Source organism: Saccopteryx leptura, chromosome 7 (assembly GCF_036850995.1).
Source record: "Saccopteryx leptura isolate mSacLep1 chromosome 7, mSacLep1_pri_phased_curated, whole genome shotgun sequence".
Lineage (NCBI taxonomy): Eukaryota > Metazoa > Chordata > Mammalia > Chiroptera > Emballonuridae > Saccopteryx > Saccopteryx leptura.
In genome coordinates this window covers 68,285,996-68,303,077 of record NC_089509.1, presented here as the reverse complement: position 1 = coordinate 68,303,077, position 17,082 = coordinate 68,285,996, and the positions used below count along the sequence as shown (strand labels likewise).

At 34.6% G+C, this 17,082-nt stretch overlaps 1 protein-coding gene across 2 annotated transcripts in view; it reads right to left on the bottom strand.

Moving 5' to 3' along the window:
* Window positions 1–6,298: 6,298 nt before the first annotated feature.
* ITPRID2 (ITPR interacting domain containing 2) overlaps window positions 6,299–17,082 on the bottom strand; it is a 37,797-nt gene continuing 27,013 nt past the window's right edge. For both annotated transcript variants that reach the window (XM_066344831.1, XM_066344830.1), the window contains exons 12-18: window positions 16,628–16,705; window positions 16,421–16,548; window positions 15,873–16,023; window positions 14,721–14,786; window positions 13,576–14,040; window positions 7,732–7,853; window positions 6,299–6,426 (exon numbers count right to left, since the gene is read on the bottom strand). In XM_066344831.1, coding sequence (XP_066200928.1) covers window positions 7,749–7,853; window positions 13,576–14,040; window positions 14,721–14,786; window positions 15,873–16,023; window positions 16,421–16,548; window positions 16,628–16,705 — 993 coding nt within the window. In that variant the 3' untranslated portion in view covers window positions 6,299–6,426; window positions 7,732–7,748. The remainder of the gene's footprint in view (window positions 6,427–7,731; window positions 7,854–13,575; window positions 14,041–14,720; window positions 14,787–15,872; window positions 16,024–16,420; window positions 16,549–16,627; window positions 16,706–17,082) is intronic.

Here is a 17,082-nt window from a genome sequence, read left to right as displayed (position 1 = left end):
GAGTAAGGATATTTTACATATCTCAATAGGTTAATACTCTGTAATGGCATAAGTACTTTCTTACTGAACAAATCAAAATGTTCAAAACTGAGATTTATCTGGTGACCCCTTGTGATTCAAGATTGTAATAAATGTGAATTGACTCATCAGATGATACCTGCTTTGCAGTATCTCAAGGGATTATTATTTCCACCTTGGGACTAGAGAAATAAGGAATTATTTGTGATGTACTGAAACAAAATATGAATGGTCTGTGGGTGGATGCACTAAACAATTAACTCAAGAACACAAATAACTTATATATATTACAACGTGTTCAACACAGGCATAAGCATTTTTAGTCACCAATCCCTGCCCCAAAGGAATGGTAGGCAACTCCAAACACCAATGACTAAAACAAATCGCACGTCTTACAGCTGATCTGCAGCATCTCCAGAGCAGCTTCTTTCCTTTCCTGGCCTCATTCTTGTTCTTGACTGCTTGACGGTAGAAGCACACAGACTGCCTTTGTGTTTTCTCAATGCCCTGTCAACACAGTATAAAGACTTACTACCTGCTACCATAACAACAAAATAGCTCTTTGCTCCTGCTCTTATTGCTGTCATATAGGCCTCTCGACCACTGTACATTTCCATGAGGACTTAGGAAGTTCCCCTTACGGTCTCCTTCCTGTGTTGTTGTGCTTACATTTCTTCTTTATTTTGAACTTTGGGTTATAATAAAAAGTTTCCTCTAAGGCAGGCATGGCCAACAGTTTTTGCCCCCGGGCCAGATTAGAAAGAAAACTTTTTTCACTGGCTGGATAAAATATTAAAATTAAAAAATTTTAAATACAAAAACAATTCATTTAAGTAAACAAAACTTTATTATGTAATTTGTTTATGAATAAATGTGAGTGAAAAAAATTTTAATATACAATATTATTTTAATAAAAATATAATTACATACCGTATAAATATCCAAACTGTATCGCAATCAATCAAAACAATATTTAATTATTAGAATGAGCTTGAAGGGGGTATATCAAAAATAAAACAATTATTTTGTTTTACAAACAGCCTAGACATGTTTTCAGTTATCAACTGCAGCTATTGTCTATGCTACAATGCCACTTGATTCAGCACACTTGACCACAAAAATAATACATTATTTGACCTTGGGTGCACACTGGCAAACTCCGCCTAAAAAAATGTGGGTTTCACATCGCCGCTGAATGTCAAACAGTTCATATCGAGCACAGATGAGTACAAAAGTTGTAAGCTTTTTTTTTTTTTTTTTACAGAGACAAAGAGAGTCAGAGAGAGGGATAGACAGGAACAGACAGACAGGAACGGAGAGATGAGAAGCATCAATCAATAGTTTTTCATTGTGCATTGCGACACCTTAGTTCAGTAGTTATCAACCTTTCTAAAGCCATGACCCCGCAATACAGTTCCTCATGTTGTGGTGACCCCAAACCAAAAAATAATTTTGGTGGCTACTTCATAACTGTAATTTTGCTAGTTATGATTTGGAATGTAAATACCTGATATGCATTATGTATTTTCCGATGGCTTTAGGCGACCCTGCTGGGGTCGCGACCCACAGGTTGAGAATCGCTGCCTTAGTTGCTCATTGATTGCTTTCTCATATGTGCCTTGACTGCGGGCCTTCAGCAGACCGAATAACCCCTTGCTTGAGCCAGCGACCTTGGGTCCAAGCTGGTGAGCTTTTGCTCAAACCAGATGAGCCCGTGCTCAAGCTGGAGACCTTGGGGTCTCGAACCTGGGTCCTCGGCATCCCAGTCCAACACTCTATTCACTGCGTCACTGCCTGGTCAGGCAAAAAGTTGTAAGTCTTTATAATTGAATTTTTTAAAAAAATAAAGAAATATCGTGAATCCATTCGACCAATTATTGGAAGTTAACCCTAGATTAGTCATACGCAGAATTCTTTTACGCGTATCACTATCTTCTTAAATACAGTGGTAACTTGAGATATGAATTTAATTCCTTCTATCAAAGCTCATAAGTCAGTCAACTCGTATATCAAACTGCCGATACTGGACCCGTGCGCCAACGTGCCAACTAGTGGCAACGTCCAGAATCATGGTATCTTGGAATTTCGCTTGGATCTCGAACAAAAATACAGACTGAGTCACAGCTCGTATCTTAAAAAAAAAGTATGTTTGTCTGTTCCCATCTCAAGGTACCACTGTATCTCGATTTCTAATAATCAAAGACGCTTCCACTTCTGAGTAGCTGAGATTTTAAAGTAGCCGAGAATATTAAAAATTTAATCGCGGGCTGCATAAACTCATTACACGGCTGGATTTGGCCCGCGGGTCATCTGTTGGCCATGCCTGCTCTAAGGTGGTATCTCCTTAGAGATAAAATGTCCTTTTTCTGTTTAATAAATTTCTCCAAAGCATCTGGCAGACAGATAGTAAGACCTGTTATTCTAAATCCTTGCTACCAACAGAGACACTCTAATTCCTAAATGTAGTGATTCTCTCAAAGTTCTAAACAATGTGTTTTATTACCTTCTCCTTAGAACATGTGGTTATTCATTTTCTTTATATATCCATCTTCCTAAGGGTGGATATATAAAGTACTGTAAATTTTTAATGTGAGTGAATGGAGTGAGCAAGTAAGCTAGTTAATCACTGTTCACAAAACATTTAGTCGCCTTCAGGGTATCCAAAGACATTCCTAAGGAAATGAACCCTCGTATCTGTTTGCTATGTTTATGTTTGAGTACATTTCTAATTTACTGCTGAGCATACTGACATTGTGTATGCAAGCTAGGATTCAAAATGAGTATCAGAACATCAGTTGTGATAATGAAAACAAAGAAAACAAAGTAAACGGCTTAATAGCAATAGAAACCTAAAAACTGTTTAGGAGAGGAGATATTAATTAGATGTGACACCTTAACTTTATACTTTAAATGTAGCCAAATTAAGTGCTAAATTCTTTCAATATTCACAAATGATTCCAACAGTCATATATACCTTACTACAAAATTTAGATCCTTAGTTTTAATTACAAGATAGAATGTTTCCTCCTCTTACTTCCTAGAACTACAATAAATTCTTCCTTTCCAGGAGGAAAAAAAAGAAAAAAAGGAGAGGGGCTCCTCGTCTTCTTCAGTTTTGAGCTATTCTTCCACCAGCACCATTTCCATTTGGACAGGTGAGGAACACAGGCAGTACTTACCTGCAGGAGTCCTCCAAACATACTTTTTTTATTACCTTATTTTACATGAATTCTTATTTTTCTTTTAAAAAGTTTAAGTATGTCTTAAACTTAAAACTGCTCTAAAAAAGTCTTTAAAAATGTTGAAGATGGCCAGCTGAGCAGTCTTAACTCACATAAAGCATATTTTAAATGTTACTGAAATTCAACTGAATATACTTAAGAGGAACATGTACTTTAAGTGTGAGAAGCTGCCCATTATTGACAATGGTAGGTCATCATTCACAGTGATGACTCCCAACTTCCAAATCACCATTGCAAGACACTTTTTCTTCTCTGCCTTCTCCATGCAGGGTGTTAATACAATATGTGCAACCTATAGACAACTTAGGTTCTGAGAAACATTCCTTTCATGACACACAGTCATTGAAGCAGAATTTATGCATTCTGGATAACCTTTGCTAATGCTCTTAACTACTTGAACCCCATCCTTTCCACCTCCCATTCTTTTTTTTTTTTTTTTTTGTATTTTTTCTGAAGCTGGAAACAGGGAGAGACAGACAGACTCCCGCATGTGCCCGACCGGGATCCACCCGGCACGCCCACCAGGGGCGATGCTCTGCCGCGACCAGAGCCACTCTAGCGCCTGGGGCAGAGGCCAAAGAGCCATCCCCAGCGCCCGGGCCATCTTTGCTCCAATGGAGCCTTGGCTGCGGGAGGGGAAGAGAGAGACAGAGAGGAAGGAGGGGGGTTGGAGAAGCAAATGGGCGCTTCTCCTATGTGCCTTGGCCGGAAATCGAACCCGGGTCCCCCGCACGTCAGGCCGACGCTCTACCGCTGAGCCAACTGGCCAGGGCTCCACCTCCCATTCTTTAAGATTTTACTCAAACTATTCAATACATTTCCTTGGCAAAGACTTCTCCAATTATCCAATCGCTCAAATTCTTTTATATTTTTCTTCTTCTCCATACTTTTCATTTGGTACTTCCATACTTACTCATAAAGAAAAAAGTGCCTTGCTATTCCACTTAAGTTCATACACTGTCTCATTCAATTCTACGTAGCAGCTAGCATGGTGGCTTGAATACAGTAGCTTTCAAAGGTTCAAGTACATAAAGGTTTATAATGGGGAGAGGAAAGATGAAAATCTAATAGTGTTGAGGTTTATCTTATTTTATTTGTATACTATTGTGATTTGATCATTGGCTAAGCCTGTATTATTGCAACTGTTAATCTGTAACTTTGATTAGCAAATTCTGGGTATCTTGTATCATCAGAAATGAACTAAAAGTAGCTACAAAGCTGAGTAGTAAAAATCATTGATGCCTATATTACTATTGATATGGGGTGTTTGGTTTTTCAATACCATTATTAAGAATCAACTACATTGCTAAATAATTTTACCAAAGAATAAGATATTTTACTGTCTTAGTATTTTTTAGTATATTTTTTGTTTTGTTTACAGTATTTTTCATAACTATTTTCTCCCTGCCTTATAAAGACATATATTCTCATTCACCTCTATGTGATTTGTGGCATATTCTTTTTGGTATCTTGCTTTTAAGGATAGATTATAAATCTATGTAACACATGCCACATCCAAAGGTATACTTTAAATAAAATTATGTGGATCCATTTCTTGATGCTGACCTCTCTTCAAAAAACAGCAGGTGCTAGGAGTGGCTGCCCCTTTATGCATTCTAACCAAGAGTTAACCACCTTGATGTTGTATCAAAAACACAGCTTTAGACAACGCCCAAGGACAAGGAGACATGTAGAGGAAAGCTCCACAATCCTGAGCACTAAACAGATTGTTGTTGTAAGTTGACAGTATATTTTAAAAAGTTTTATCTGGCCTCAGATAGCAATCATTTAGAACCACAGAACTAGATGAGAAAAAAGGAAGCATCAGCATGTCCTCTTTCTCCAGGGTGGTCTAAGATAAACTGCATTTTACTCCTTTGGGAAAAAGAATATCAGCCTATTAGTTATAGGCTGTAATTCTTTTGAACCTTATTTGTTACTCATCAAATCTTATCCAATTTCTTCATGTTGTGGTTCCAGAAAAGAAACTGCTAAAAACAAGTTAGGCAAAATAAATACTTTATTGTTTTATTTTTTTCTTTTTAGAAATCAACCTTTGTGTGATAATTCAAACATTTATAAATCTTTTAGACAGTTTTTCAAAGAATATTGTTAACATCTTGACCACTTTTGATTAAAATTTCACACAAAGAAATATAATAGTTGAAAATTTTAAATGCTAAAGGAATTAATTCTAATAACATTTGGTTGTTACTTTACATATTTATTTAACACATGTATAATCAAATAGAAAACCATCGTTCTCTTTTTTTCCCATAAAAGCAAACCAGTTCTCAAGGTTAGAAGTGAATTAAAACCATCCATTATAAGGAGAATAAATCTAAATTACTTCCATTTTGAAAAGAGAAACAGCTTATTTATTTCTACCCATTCAAGTCACAGGCCCCATTATTTTGGCAACTCTCTACTATAAGTCTAAAAGAGAAAAAGAAACATCTTAAAATAAAGAAGTCTGGATGATGCAGAAAGTACATAGTGTTTAATATAAGGCACATTTCCAAAAGAAAAATACTACCATAAGCTATAATAAAATAACATTTGTCTTGGGTAAAGTAATAATGCTTACAGTGTAAGAACATTAAGTAGTTGTAAGAAACCTCATATGAGAAGTCTATTCTACTGCTATTTGTAACTTCCTTAAGAACTTTGAGCAAATTTTCACAACAGAACAATTTTTCTTCTTGGAAGTGATACTAATTAATAGCAGTAGAGGGAAAATCATTGGTTGTTTCAAGCTCTCAAAAAATGAATCAGTTATTGCACAGTAAATACCTCATAGAGGTCAGTGTTTAAGGAAGCTAGTCTGAAGAAATATGTTATTAATACGTTGGTTAAGTCTGGAAGTTTTCAAGTTTTAAAATTAATTCTATATAGGGAATCGACTGGAAAATATTGATATACAAATAAATATTAGGCTTTTCAAATGGCTACACTTTTGACAGTTTAGAAAAGAAATAAAGTCAGCAAAGTGCCTAAGTTTCTATGTATGTTTTTAAAAAAGATATGTATAGGAGAAATAAACGTTGTACACTGTATACAGCAGCCCAGCGTGGCAGCAGGTCTTCTGAAGCACAAATAACACCTCCACCAGTGTATAGCATTGATACCTCCAATATTACACAGCTCATACAAAATCCACACCAACCTAAAAGAGAAAAATAAACATTACACATTTCTCAAATATTACTAAAAGATTCTTTAAAAATGAAATGAGAATATCCTCTAAACACACACACACATAACACACACGCACGCACACATGGTCTTGCTCTGATTTCTACACATCTTCCTAAGAGATAATTCTTTTATCCCTGGCTTTGAAAAACATTTTGTTAGTTATTTTCCTTAACTATTTTATATATTTTTCAAATTATATATCTGTGTTCGTATTCTATTGAATGAATCTTTTTAGTTCTGTTAAAGGCATTATTCTACTGAAGTGTATTATTGACTTTGGCATTCACCAACTATTACTATTAATATATACTGTATTTTATAAAATGTAACTAGAGCTATGAAATAAAATTAAAGTAATTCATTTATATAAATACAACACATAAAACAATTCTATATATATTATAACATGAGTAGATATGGACCTATGGGATATATTTCTTTAAAAAAACAAAAATTAAGAAAGGTACTAAGACTTTGTGATTAATTCTCAAAATCCCAGCCCAAAAATTGTACATCTGTAATGTCATTATAACCAGTGGTCCCCAACCCCCGAGCCACGGACTGGTACCGGTCCGTGGGCTATTTGGTACCGGTCTGCAGAGAAAGAATAAATAACTTACATTATTTCCGTTTTATTTATATTTAAGTCTGAACGATGTTTTATTTTTAAAAAATGACCAGATTCCCTCTGTTATATCCGTCTGAGACTCACTCTTGACGCTTGTCTCGGTCATGTGATACATTTATTCGTCCCACCCTAAAGGCCGGTCCGTGAAAATATTTTCTGACATTAAATAGGTCTATGGCCCCAAAAATGTTGGGGACCACTGATTATAACCATTGCAATCAAAAGATGACTTGGGTTTGAAAGTCCTTATTTACATAATGAACTTTAGCATTTATTTACATAATGAAATTGCAGTAAAGTGACATAATACAGGGGTGGGCAAAAGTGGGTCTGTAGTAGTGAGTATAGAAAACAAAGTTTATTTTTGTATTTTATTTATTAATTATTGTATTATTTTCCATACTAAAAACTATAGAGCTACTTTTGCCCCACACCCTGTGTAACAATCCGTTAGAGGTTAGGATTATAAATTTTGACTTGCTTATATTTCAAAAGGGGTTGCTTGAGGTTTTCACATTGTAGGAAACATATTACATACATTCTAAAAATTAAAATTTCATTAGAGAAACAGACCTGTGTACTAAGAAAACAAAGTATTAAAAACTACTTTACATAAATCTAAACAAAGAAATTCCGTAAATTTACCTCTTCATTTCTTTTAGTTAGTGAGTATCTTGCTTAGAGTTAGATGCTTTACTTGAAGACACTGCTGCCAAAAGTCCACTTACAATTTCCCTCCTGATTTCCCCAACAATAGAATCTTTAATCTAGGATAAAAAAAAGAGAAAAAGAAGCATTTAGCAATATGAGTATAATCCATGTTTTGTTTTCAAATAAACATAACTAACATTTAATTCCTGCAATCATCTAAACCCTAAAGAAAACTAAAACATTCATGTGAACCTACAAGCAACAACACACAGAGCGTGGGGAATCATGTCCATCTAGCCTCACACAGGTCAGACTTCCTGGTCTGGTCGACCATAATTCAGACAACTATATTATAAAATATCACATTTCTTAGCTTGAGAACATTAGAAAGTATTACTTTACATATTAAAAAACTTCTATTAAATAATTTGTTTCATGACAAAATAGCCTGAAGAAGTGATGAAATGTTAGGTTCACTTCTATGGTTTTCATTAGTGTTCACCTTTGTATGGAAATTGGCAGGATACTCAAGGGTTTTCATTGTTAAGAAAACCCCAAGTTGCTTGTCTTCTATTTCACTAATCCTACCTTCTATCTGGGCTGTTCTATTAGCTAAGCTTGTTACCTAGTTTTTCAGCTCGTGAATTGAGTTTTTCATTTCTGTTTGATTTGTTTTTATAGTTTCAATTTCCTTGGTAATATATTCTTTGTGATCATTGAGTTGTTTTCTGAGCTCCCTAAATTGCCTTTCTGTGTTTTCTTGTATATCTCTGAGTATTTTTAGGATTTCTATTTTAAATTCTCTGTCGTTTAGCTCCAAGGTTTCTAATATGTTAAATTTTTTCTCCTTAGATTTTTCCACATCTATTTGTGTTACCTCTCTATCTTTTGTATCCATAATATTCAATTTCCTTTTTCTTATTGGCATCTGAGGGTGGTCTTGTTGATAGCACTAATGAGAATTAATAAAGAATAAAAAGGAAAAAAAAAAAAAAAAGGAAAAAAGAAAAACACCCCACAAAAAAGAAGTATGGTGGGATCTTGATAACATTATATGGAGTAAAATAAGTAAATCAGAAAAAAACAAGAACCACATGATTCCATATATTGGTGGAACATAAAAACGAGACTAAGAAACATGGACAAGAGTGTGGTGGGAGAGGGTCAGGGCGAGGGGGAGGGGCACAAAGAAAACTAGATAGGAAGTGACGGAGGACAATCTGACTTTGGGTGATGGGTATGCAACATAATTGAATGACAAGATAACCTAGACATGTTTTCTTTGAATATATGTACCCTGGTTTATTAATGTCACCCCATTAACATTAATAAAAATTTATTTAAATAAAAAAAAGAAAACCCATTAGTGGCAAAACAATATACAGTTCATACTGTCTGTTTATATCAACTGAAAGTGGAGTATCTAAAAAAGTTGTATGTTTTTCTAAACTAACATGCACTTCTAAGTGAAAAGAAATGATCATTTAGCACAGAAAAGTATTTTTAAAACATGAAAACATTATTTAAATGACCATAAGCGCTAAAGAAATAAGTTTTTCATTAATTGTGTGGTATGTTTGTCACCTGTCTGAAACTTTAGCTTCAGATAAGAATATACACCTCACTTTATTTCTGGAAAAGGCAAATAGACCTAGGGGCAATGACAATTCCACCAAGATTTTCTATTCCTAATGCCTAAACATGCCTATGCATGCCTTTTTCTCTCTAGATATAGCGTCACCTCCAAGTAGCCCTTTGTAAAGTCTTTAAATGTGTATTTCCTAAAATAAACTGATAATGCCTTCCTAAATTAGTACTTGAGACACTCAACCAGCTTTTAAAAATTCTACATTTCCACAGTTTCCTGTCAGCCTGATCTATTTCCTAAAATGTTTCTAAGTACATCCTGAGCATATTTCAACTGAAGTCTTCCCCAAAATGGCTTTGCATTAACTTGTCATGCAAAATTGGTTCACAATATATAGATTTATACATAAGTAAACATAAAAACAAACGCTTCTTAGCTACAAATCCTTGGAATATATAGAATAAATATAAGCTTCTCATTTTGCCTTCTACCAATATTTCTAAACTTTAAACATCATCAAAAGTTCTTTAAGTTTATAGCACTTCAGATTCATTTTCTAAACAAATACATTAGATACAAACACCATGAGAACCAGAACCTCTTAGCCACAATATATAAGCACAACAGCTGCACATCTTTATTTATAAGAGACAATGAGTAGTTCATTGCAATATGTGATTTTATTATATCTCCTCATTCTTCAACATTCAAAAAAGAAACTTGTCAAAAAGTTATCATTTACCAACCAAAAATATATGTCAACATATCTGGGGAGTACAGACATTATTGGAGTAAAGCATACAAGTCATCACTATCGAGGATGTTATAATCTTAGATGGGCATAAAATAAATACTGTTTCATAAAATATTGAGGAAAAATAATTTATGACATAAGAACAGAACAAATTGTGAAAACTGACAGACTACTTTGGGCTAGAAGAAGAGAAAATAAAGATTCTCAGAGAATAGTAAGCTTTAATGTAGCAGGTCAGGAAAAAGGAAAGAAGATTTCAGATGTGAGACAACTGAAAATTGTATCAAGAGCCCCACAGGAGATGGTTCGAGCAAAAAGGAGTCTAGCTAACAAGACAGTTCCTGCTAGGGAGTTAATGGAAAGCGTTTACTGTGAGCTTCGTGGGGAAGAGAACTGTGTCTCCTTTGTATTTGTACCATGGCATACAATAAGTGCTTAATAAATATTTGAATCAATGACAGAGCAAGAGAGACAGAGGGAGGGAGCACAAGAGGGAGAAATCATACCACATGTACAAAGAAACAGAAAGGAGAAAAACAGAGGACTACAAACTAGCATCGAAAATGACTAAAATGCCTTTAACAATTTATTGAATTAATGTATGAACAAATAAATTAGTTCTAAAGTCCGCCATGCTACAGAGAGGCTGGAAGGATTAGGAGTGAGAAAACACTACTGAGATGGATGGTAAAGTTGCCTTTAGGAGCACAATTTCCAAAAGTGACACAGGCCGCAGACAGGCTACTGGAGGTTAAGAAATGAATGCTCATTGGCAGTAGAGACAGATCGAGTCTGAAGTATGCATCCACTGAGTGCTGACTTCATGGCAGTCATTATCAAGTGATCATTAACAGAAGTTATAAGAACACAGACAAGCTGGGCATTTACCAAACACATGTTTAAAGCGTGTCAGATGAACTGTAATGAATATACTAAAAGGCATGACTGAAGTCTACCAACTTCAATGAACAAAGAACAACTCTCTAAACACAAAGCAATCTATGTTTACACTTTGACATTTAATTCTGTTAAATTTGCCACTGTGGGCATATGTGCACTCATTCTGTTAAGTAATCTTTTTATTTATTTACTTTCATTTTTTTAAAGTAACTAAACAATTTCAGGTCACTGATTACATACATCACAACCACCTGGGCAAATTCCAGGAGAGTACTTTTCCCGCACAATATATACAATCTGCACAGAAAAGAAGTAACTTTAATCTGAGAAAAGTTTATTATTGAATAAGTATATCAAACATTTGGCTGAAAGGACTTTTTTGAAATACTGTCCTTCAAAAGAAAAATTCTACTGTATTAATACATTATAAACAATAAAAGCATTCTTTTCAAAAATTCCATATATGGTGAAATGATGGAAACAAAGGCCTGACAGACAATCATTGTTTTCATGCACCAATGAGTGAAATAAGAAAACTTCCCTGAAAGTGTCTGCCGAACATGCTTAATCCTCACCTGCAAAACTGTTCAACCCACACTTATAACTTGCTTCCCCCTTTGTTAATGGGGTCAGGAGTCCAGAATTTACTGGGAAGACAGAATCTAATTTAATTTTCTTGGTAGTTGATACAATAAGCTTAAAAAATAATCGGAATTCAGTACCAAGTATATTTAGATAAAAAAGATTGTAGATTTGAAATGAATGGAATCAAAACTAATCTGAATTTTAAATATTCTGTAAACAAAATTTAATAATACAACTGGCAACCAAGCTAAGGTTATATTAACATAAATTACTTTTTAAATTATAAATGGCATTGGACAAATTTACCAATTAAACTATTTAAAAGCATATATTATTTTCTTAGGTTAAACTAACTATATATTTCACCTTGCTTGGTTTATATATTTTGTTTGATGACTCTTTTTTTTTAGACAGTAAATGGGTAAATGGGGTAAATGTTAAGTCCAACTTTCTCCAAACTATACAAACTTCTGAATTAGTGAATTAAGGAGCTTCTAGTTAACAGATTTAGTAACAAGTTCTGAAAAGTTTTGGAAACATTTGCCTTGCATGTCAGTTTAAATGTCTTCAAACTGTAAAATCTTCCCTTCTTAGTGGGACGTTCTCAAAGATGTTTAAGTAATTCTCTAGAACCAAGAGAACAATCAACTTTCTATATGCTATGTTCTTTGTCAAAGAATCAGCGCCTCATCTAGGATTATTTTACTCCTAGAACACTACTTACAACACACATCAGATCATCCATTAATGACTTTAAAAATGAGGACTCAAATGAGCATCATGGGAGTGTTTGTGACAGGTAAGTAAGTAACCTAAAGTCGAATTTTCAAAGAAAACTCTCAAACCAAAGCAAGCTAAAGGGAACAAAATTATCACATTTCTAAGGGGGGAAAAGAACCTTAAAACTTACTTTCTCAGTTACCAAATAATAGCATGAAGAAAAACAATTTACTTAATTTCACTCAGAAACTGATTTTTGGCAAGGAACACACATAAGAATAGGTGATAATCAGCCATACCAGACTGAGCAAAGGTGCATGCACAGGCTTGATAAAGCATCAGCCAGCCACACCAGCTGAGAAAAGTAATTACATCTGCAGGACAAAGAACTTTACAGAATTAAGACCTTCTAAACTTTAAAAGTTGGTATCTCATGTCAGGAAAAGAAATTACATACATCCGATCTCTTGTGCTATAATGCTTGTTTTGAAAATATGAATTCGTCTCAAACATGACGGAAATATTAAGAAACAACATGGTCTCCCCTTTTAACTATATATACTATTCCTTATTACCTGATCCTAATGCCAAACAACAGATATTTTGCTAATTTTCTTAATTAACTTTGGCCTTTTATTACTCATCTTCCTAAATTTTTGCAGTCTTTTTGATGACCTAGTCCTAGAACTATGGTTAAATGCTTCAGGTTTGCACACTGCTATCTGCCAGGGTAAACTTTTTCATTTCATTTTTACATCTTTTAACAATTCATAAAATTTCCCTAGTTCCCCACCCACTAAACCAAACAGATCAAATTATTTATACTTATTAAAATCACAACACCATTTTCTCATGCCAATTGACTTAACATCCTGGAAGAGATCTAAATTGTAATCCCTCACTTTACAAATGTGTAAACAGAGATCTAAAATTGTATCAAGAGATCTAAAGAGTTTGTCACATATTTATTTCAAACTCTACAAATACCTTCTTCACCAGAGTGAATACAGAATTGCAATGATTTCACACTGTAGTATGAAATTTACAAAACTACCATTACACATATTAAAAAATATTTCTTAATAGGTATAAGCTTATGGATTCTCGGCCTTTTGGCTAAGATCAAGTGTAATAGATATAAGCTGGACCAAAAGGAAGGTTAATTTAAAAACTCCCTGAAAATTACTGAATATATTGAATCAAAGGAATATCTCATAAATAATTAATGTTTAAATAAAACCTCCTCTAACACATATTACCAAATAAATTATTGAGGACGGATGTTACTCACTTCACGTATAACTTGCTGCAACTCATCTTGCTCTGCATTTTTATGCATTTCCTCAGCAGCTGGCATTAGTGGGATTTTTCCATACCCTTCTTCCACTTTGGATTTAGGTCCTACAGCCTCCAAGGCCTCTTCAGCTGCTCCGGCTTCCTCAGAGCTTTCCACTTCTGGAGGTGTCTGCACAGAGCCTGCTCTAGAAGGAGCAGTTGGCGTTAGAGCCACTGATGCTCGGAACACTTTCTTGCTTGGTAGCCGATGGGTCTTGGGTTTGCGTGGTAAGTCACTAGAAGGTACTCCAGCTCTCCTATTAGCGTGAGAGGGACTAGAACACACAGAGGAGGACTCCGATGTTGCTTGTGAGAAAACAGATTCTGAGCTTTCGCCACGAGGAATTTCAAATCCCATTTCTCCAAGTCTCAGGCCCAACTCAGACTTCAGGTATGACTGTTCCCGCATCAGTTCAGTGACCTGGAGATCAGAAAAACTGTAATTCTTCTGTCTTGAAATTAAGATTGGTAGTTAAAACAAATTAAAATCCTAGCAGTATTGCCAAAGTCTCTTAATATGTAAAAACATGATTCTAATTCATTCATTAGTTATACAATTTCATTTGTAACAATAGTGAAAGTAAAAATTAAATTCATAGTGAGATTAAACCATAAAATGTATAACTAGAATATCTAGTTAGATAAAATTTTACTTGTACCACATGGGTGTTCAAATTACTTGTAAGGAAGAATAACTATTAAAAAACAAAAGAGCTACTTATAATGCTTTTGCCCTCAAATAAACTAATTTGTTTAATGTATAATAAAAATCAAATGTTCAAAAAGTAGTCATCCTTACAGTTCCAACTACCAAGGACCTAGAATCAGAGGGTGGAAGAACATTTCCCCTGGAGTATGAATTAAATACTTTTTATGATGCATTATCTCCTTTATAGGCCATAAAGATAAGACATTTATAGAATTAATTAGCTAAGGTGGCAAGGGACTTTCAGAAGTGCCAAACTCAATTCCAATAAATTTAAATAACTTAATGAAATTCTGTATTTAAAAAAATACATACTTCATCTACAGTAAGAAAGTGGTGTTTATGAAATGTTTTATCATTGTCTTCCCTAATGATTTAAAAGGACAGAGACTTACTGGTTCCATTACATTCAACGGGGAAGTGCAGAACAAGTTATCAGCACTTCTACTGCCATACCTTCCCTGAAAAGTAAGAACAGTTTACATATGTATATGTAAATATATATCTCTCTATATATTGAAGATACATTATACAAATATTTTCAAATTGCAACTGTTTTATAATAAAATAAATTAGTTAATTATTACCACAAAGCATTCCTTTATGTCACAAAGGTTACCCTCAACTGTCATGAGATCCTATACAATGTGCTACTGTGAATGAAGTTGTATAACACCTGCTATCATCAACACATTTCTCAGAGTGGGTTAAAACCTTTTATGGAAAAAGATATTCATCAATGACATAGAATAGCCTTATTCTATTCTATCCATACATATGTGTACACACACAAACACATTCCTATTCTACTCTATATGAATGTATATATTCATGTCTGTAATTATCCATTTATTTATAATAAAATCAAATATGTTATTTAGTTAACAGAGAAAAGTTCATTATTTCAACATTTCAAAACAATATATTCAACAACTGCAAAGATATCAGCGGAAATAAGTGTTTAAGTTCAAACTTTGTGGAAAGGAACATGAGAGGTATAAAGAGTGATACTTTTATAAGTATAAACAGGGCTCCTTTTTATTCTCTTAGTTGTACATATTTTCCGCCTTTACAAAGATCTTATTTGATTCCTTAAAAAAAACACACACAAAAAGAATACAAAATAAAGAAAAAGCTTAAAGAAATCAGTTACTTATTCGAAGGCAAGAAAGGGGGGAAGAAAACTGAGTGAAATATATATTGCATTCTTTGCAATTACATGCAGTAAATACAATTTAAATGTCATTCACTAACTCATTCTCATTTTCCTTTAAAACCCCTAAATTTTTGTATTGCTGCTTATTCTCTATTATTAAAAATAATAATTAGAATTTTTCAATGTATTTCTAAATATACTAAATAATGTTCCAGAAAATAATCACAAGGTATATATTCAACTGGTTTTGAGGAAAGACTCCTTAAAAGTTCTGCATGCCTCTAATGCCATTAAAATAGGTGTTTTACGTTAGGATATTTGTTTCAAATTACGTGGCGCACTATAAACCAGCCCTTACTGAGGAGTACTGACAATGCCCAGGGCACCGTACCATGAGCGCTGCAGAGCGGAAGGGAGAAGGAACGTGCCTCGCGCGCAGCTGCTCCTCCAGACCCAGCAGACGCTCCTCCAGCTGCAGTTCCAGGTCTTCAAGTTCCATTCGGACTGAATTTCGCAAACCCTGGAGCTGATCAACTTCACACCTGCCAGTATGAGACAGGCACAAGGTCTGAGTACAACAGCATGGGCATTCATCGTCACGATTCTCTCACCAGCTATCAGAAGGGAGTGAAATTCCAAGTTCTAGAAACTGGCACAACAGCAACTACAACTGGTGTGACCACCAGGGCAACTGGTCTTTCTCCCTCTTCTCTTTCTCATAGATACTCCAAACACTGAAAATAGATGACAACCACTAGCTTCCTGACACACTGAAGGCAGGGAGGTTTACTTAGTAATTTTATCTATGCTGGTTCACAAAACAGGTAAAGGGGTACACAGCAGTAGAAATAAATAAAGCCTAATTAAAAAAAAAAAGTTGACAGTGCTTTTTAGAATAAAAAATATTTTGAGCCACATTAAGACAAAATGAACTTTCACCTTTCCTCCTCAGTCATGTGATGGTAAACCATGGTTTGCTGACGCAGCATTGCCAATTCTAAATCCATCATCTGTGTTCTAAATAAATTCAGGCTCCGTCTCATTACTTGTAGCTCCTGAAAGGTATTCTGAAATACAATATAACAAAATTATACTTCTATATCATACATACTGCTGTGTAACAGAATGATTTAGGGAGGAACTTACTTCATAAAGAGGTAGGACAGATGATTTCTGAGTACTGTATGGAGCAGCAGCGAGGTCGGGTCCTCTCATCATCGGGTACTTCAAGAGAGTAAAGGCATGGTTACAAATGAGTGTTACGATGACTATTTCCAAATTATTTACAGTGATAGAAAGGTGGAGACTGAGGCCTTCATAAGCTTTCTCTATGAGGCAAAACTATTAAAAACAAAAGAAAACTTCCTATTGTAAGCAGGAACCAAATAAATCAGTCCTTCGTGTTGTTATTCCTATGTTTCAGGAAAGTCAGTATATTTGGAAGGAGGCTGAAGCAAAGAAACGTGTCCAGTTCATCTATGTCTTATAGAGCTTCCCTCTTGTCTTGAGAAAGCAGAAAAACAAATCTCAACAATGTAGAAGCAATAGCAGATGCCATTCTGACATAAGAGGACTACAGACTTGGAGAGCATAGCAATCAA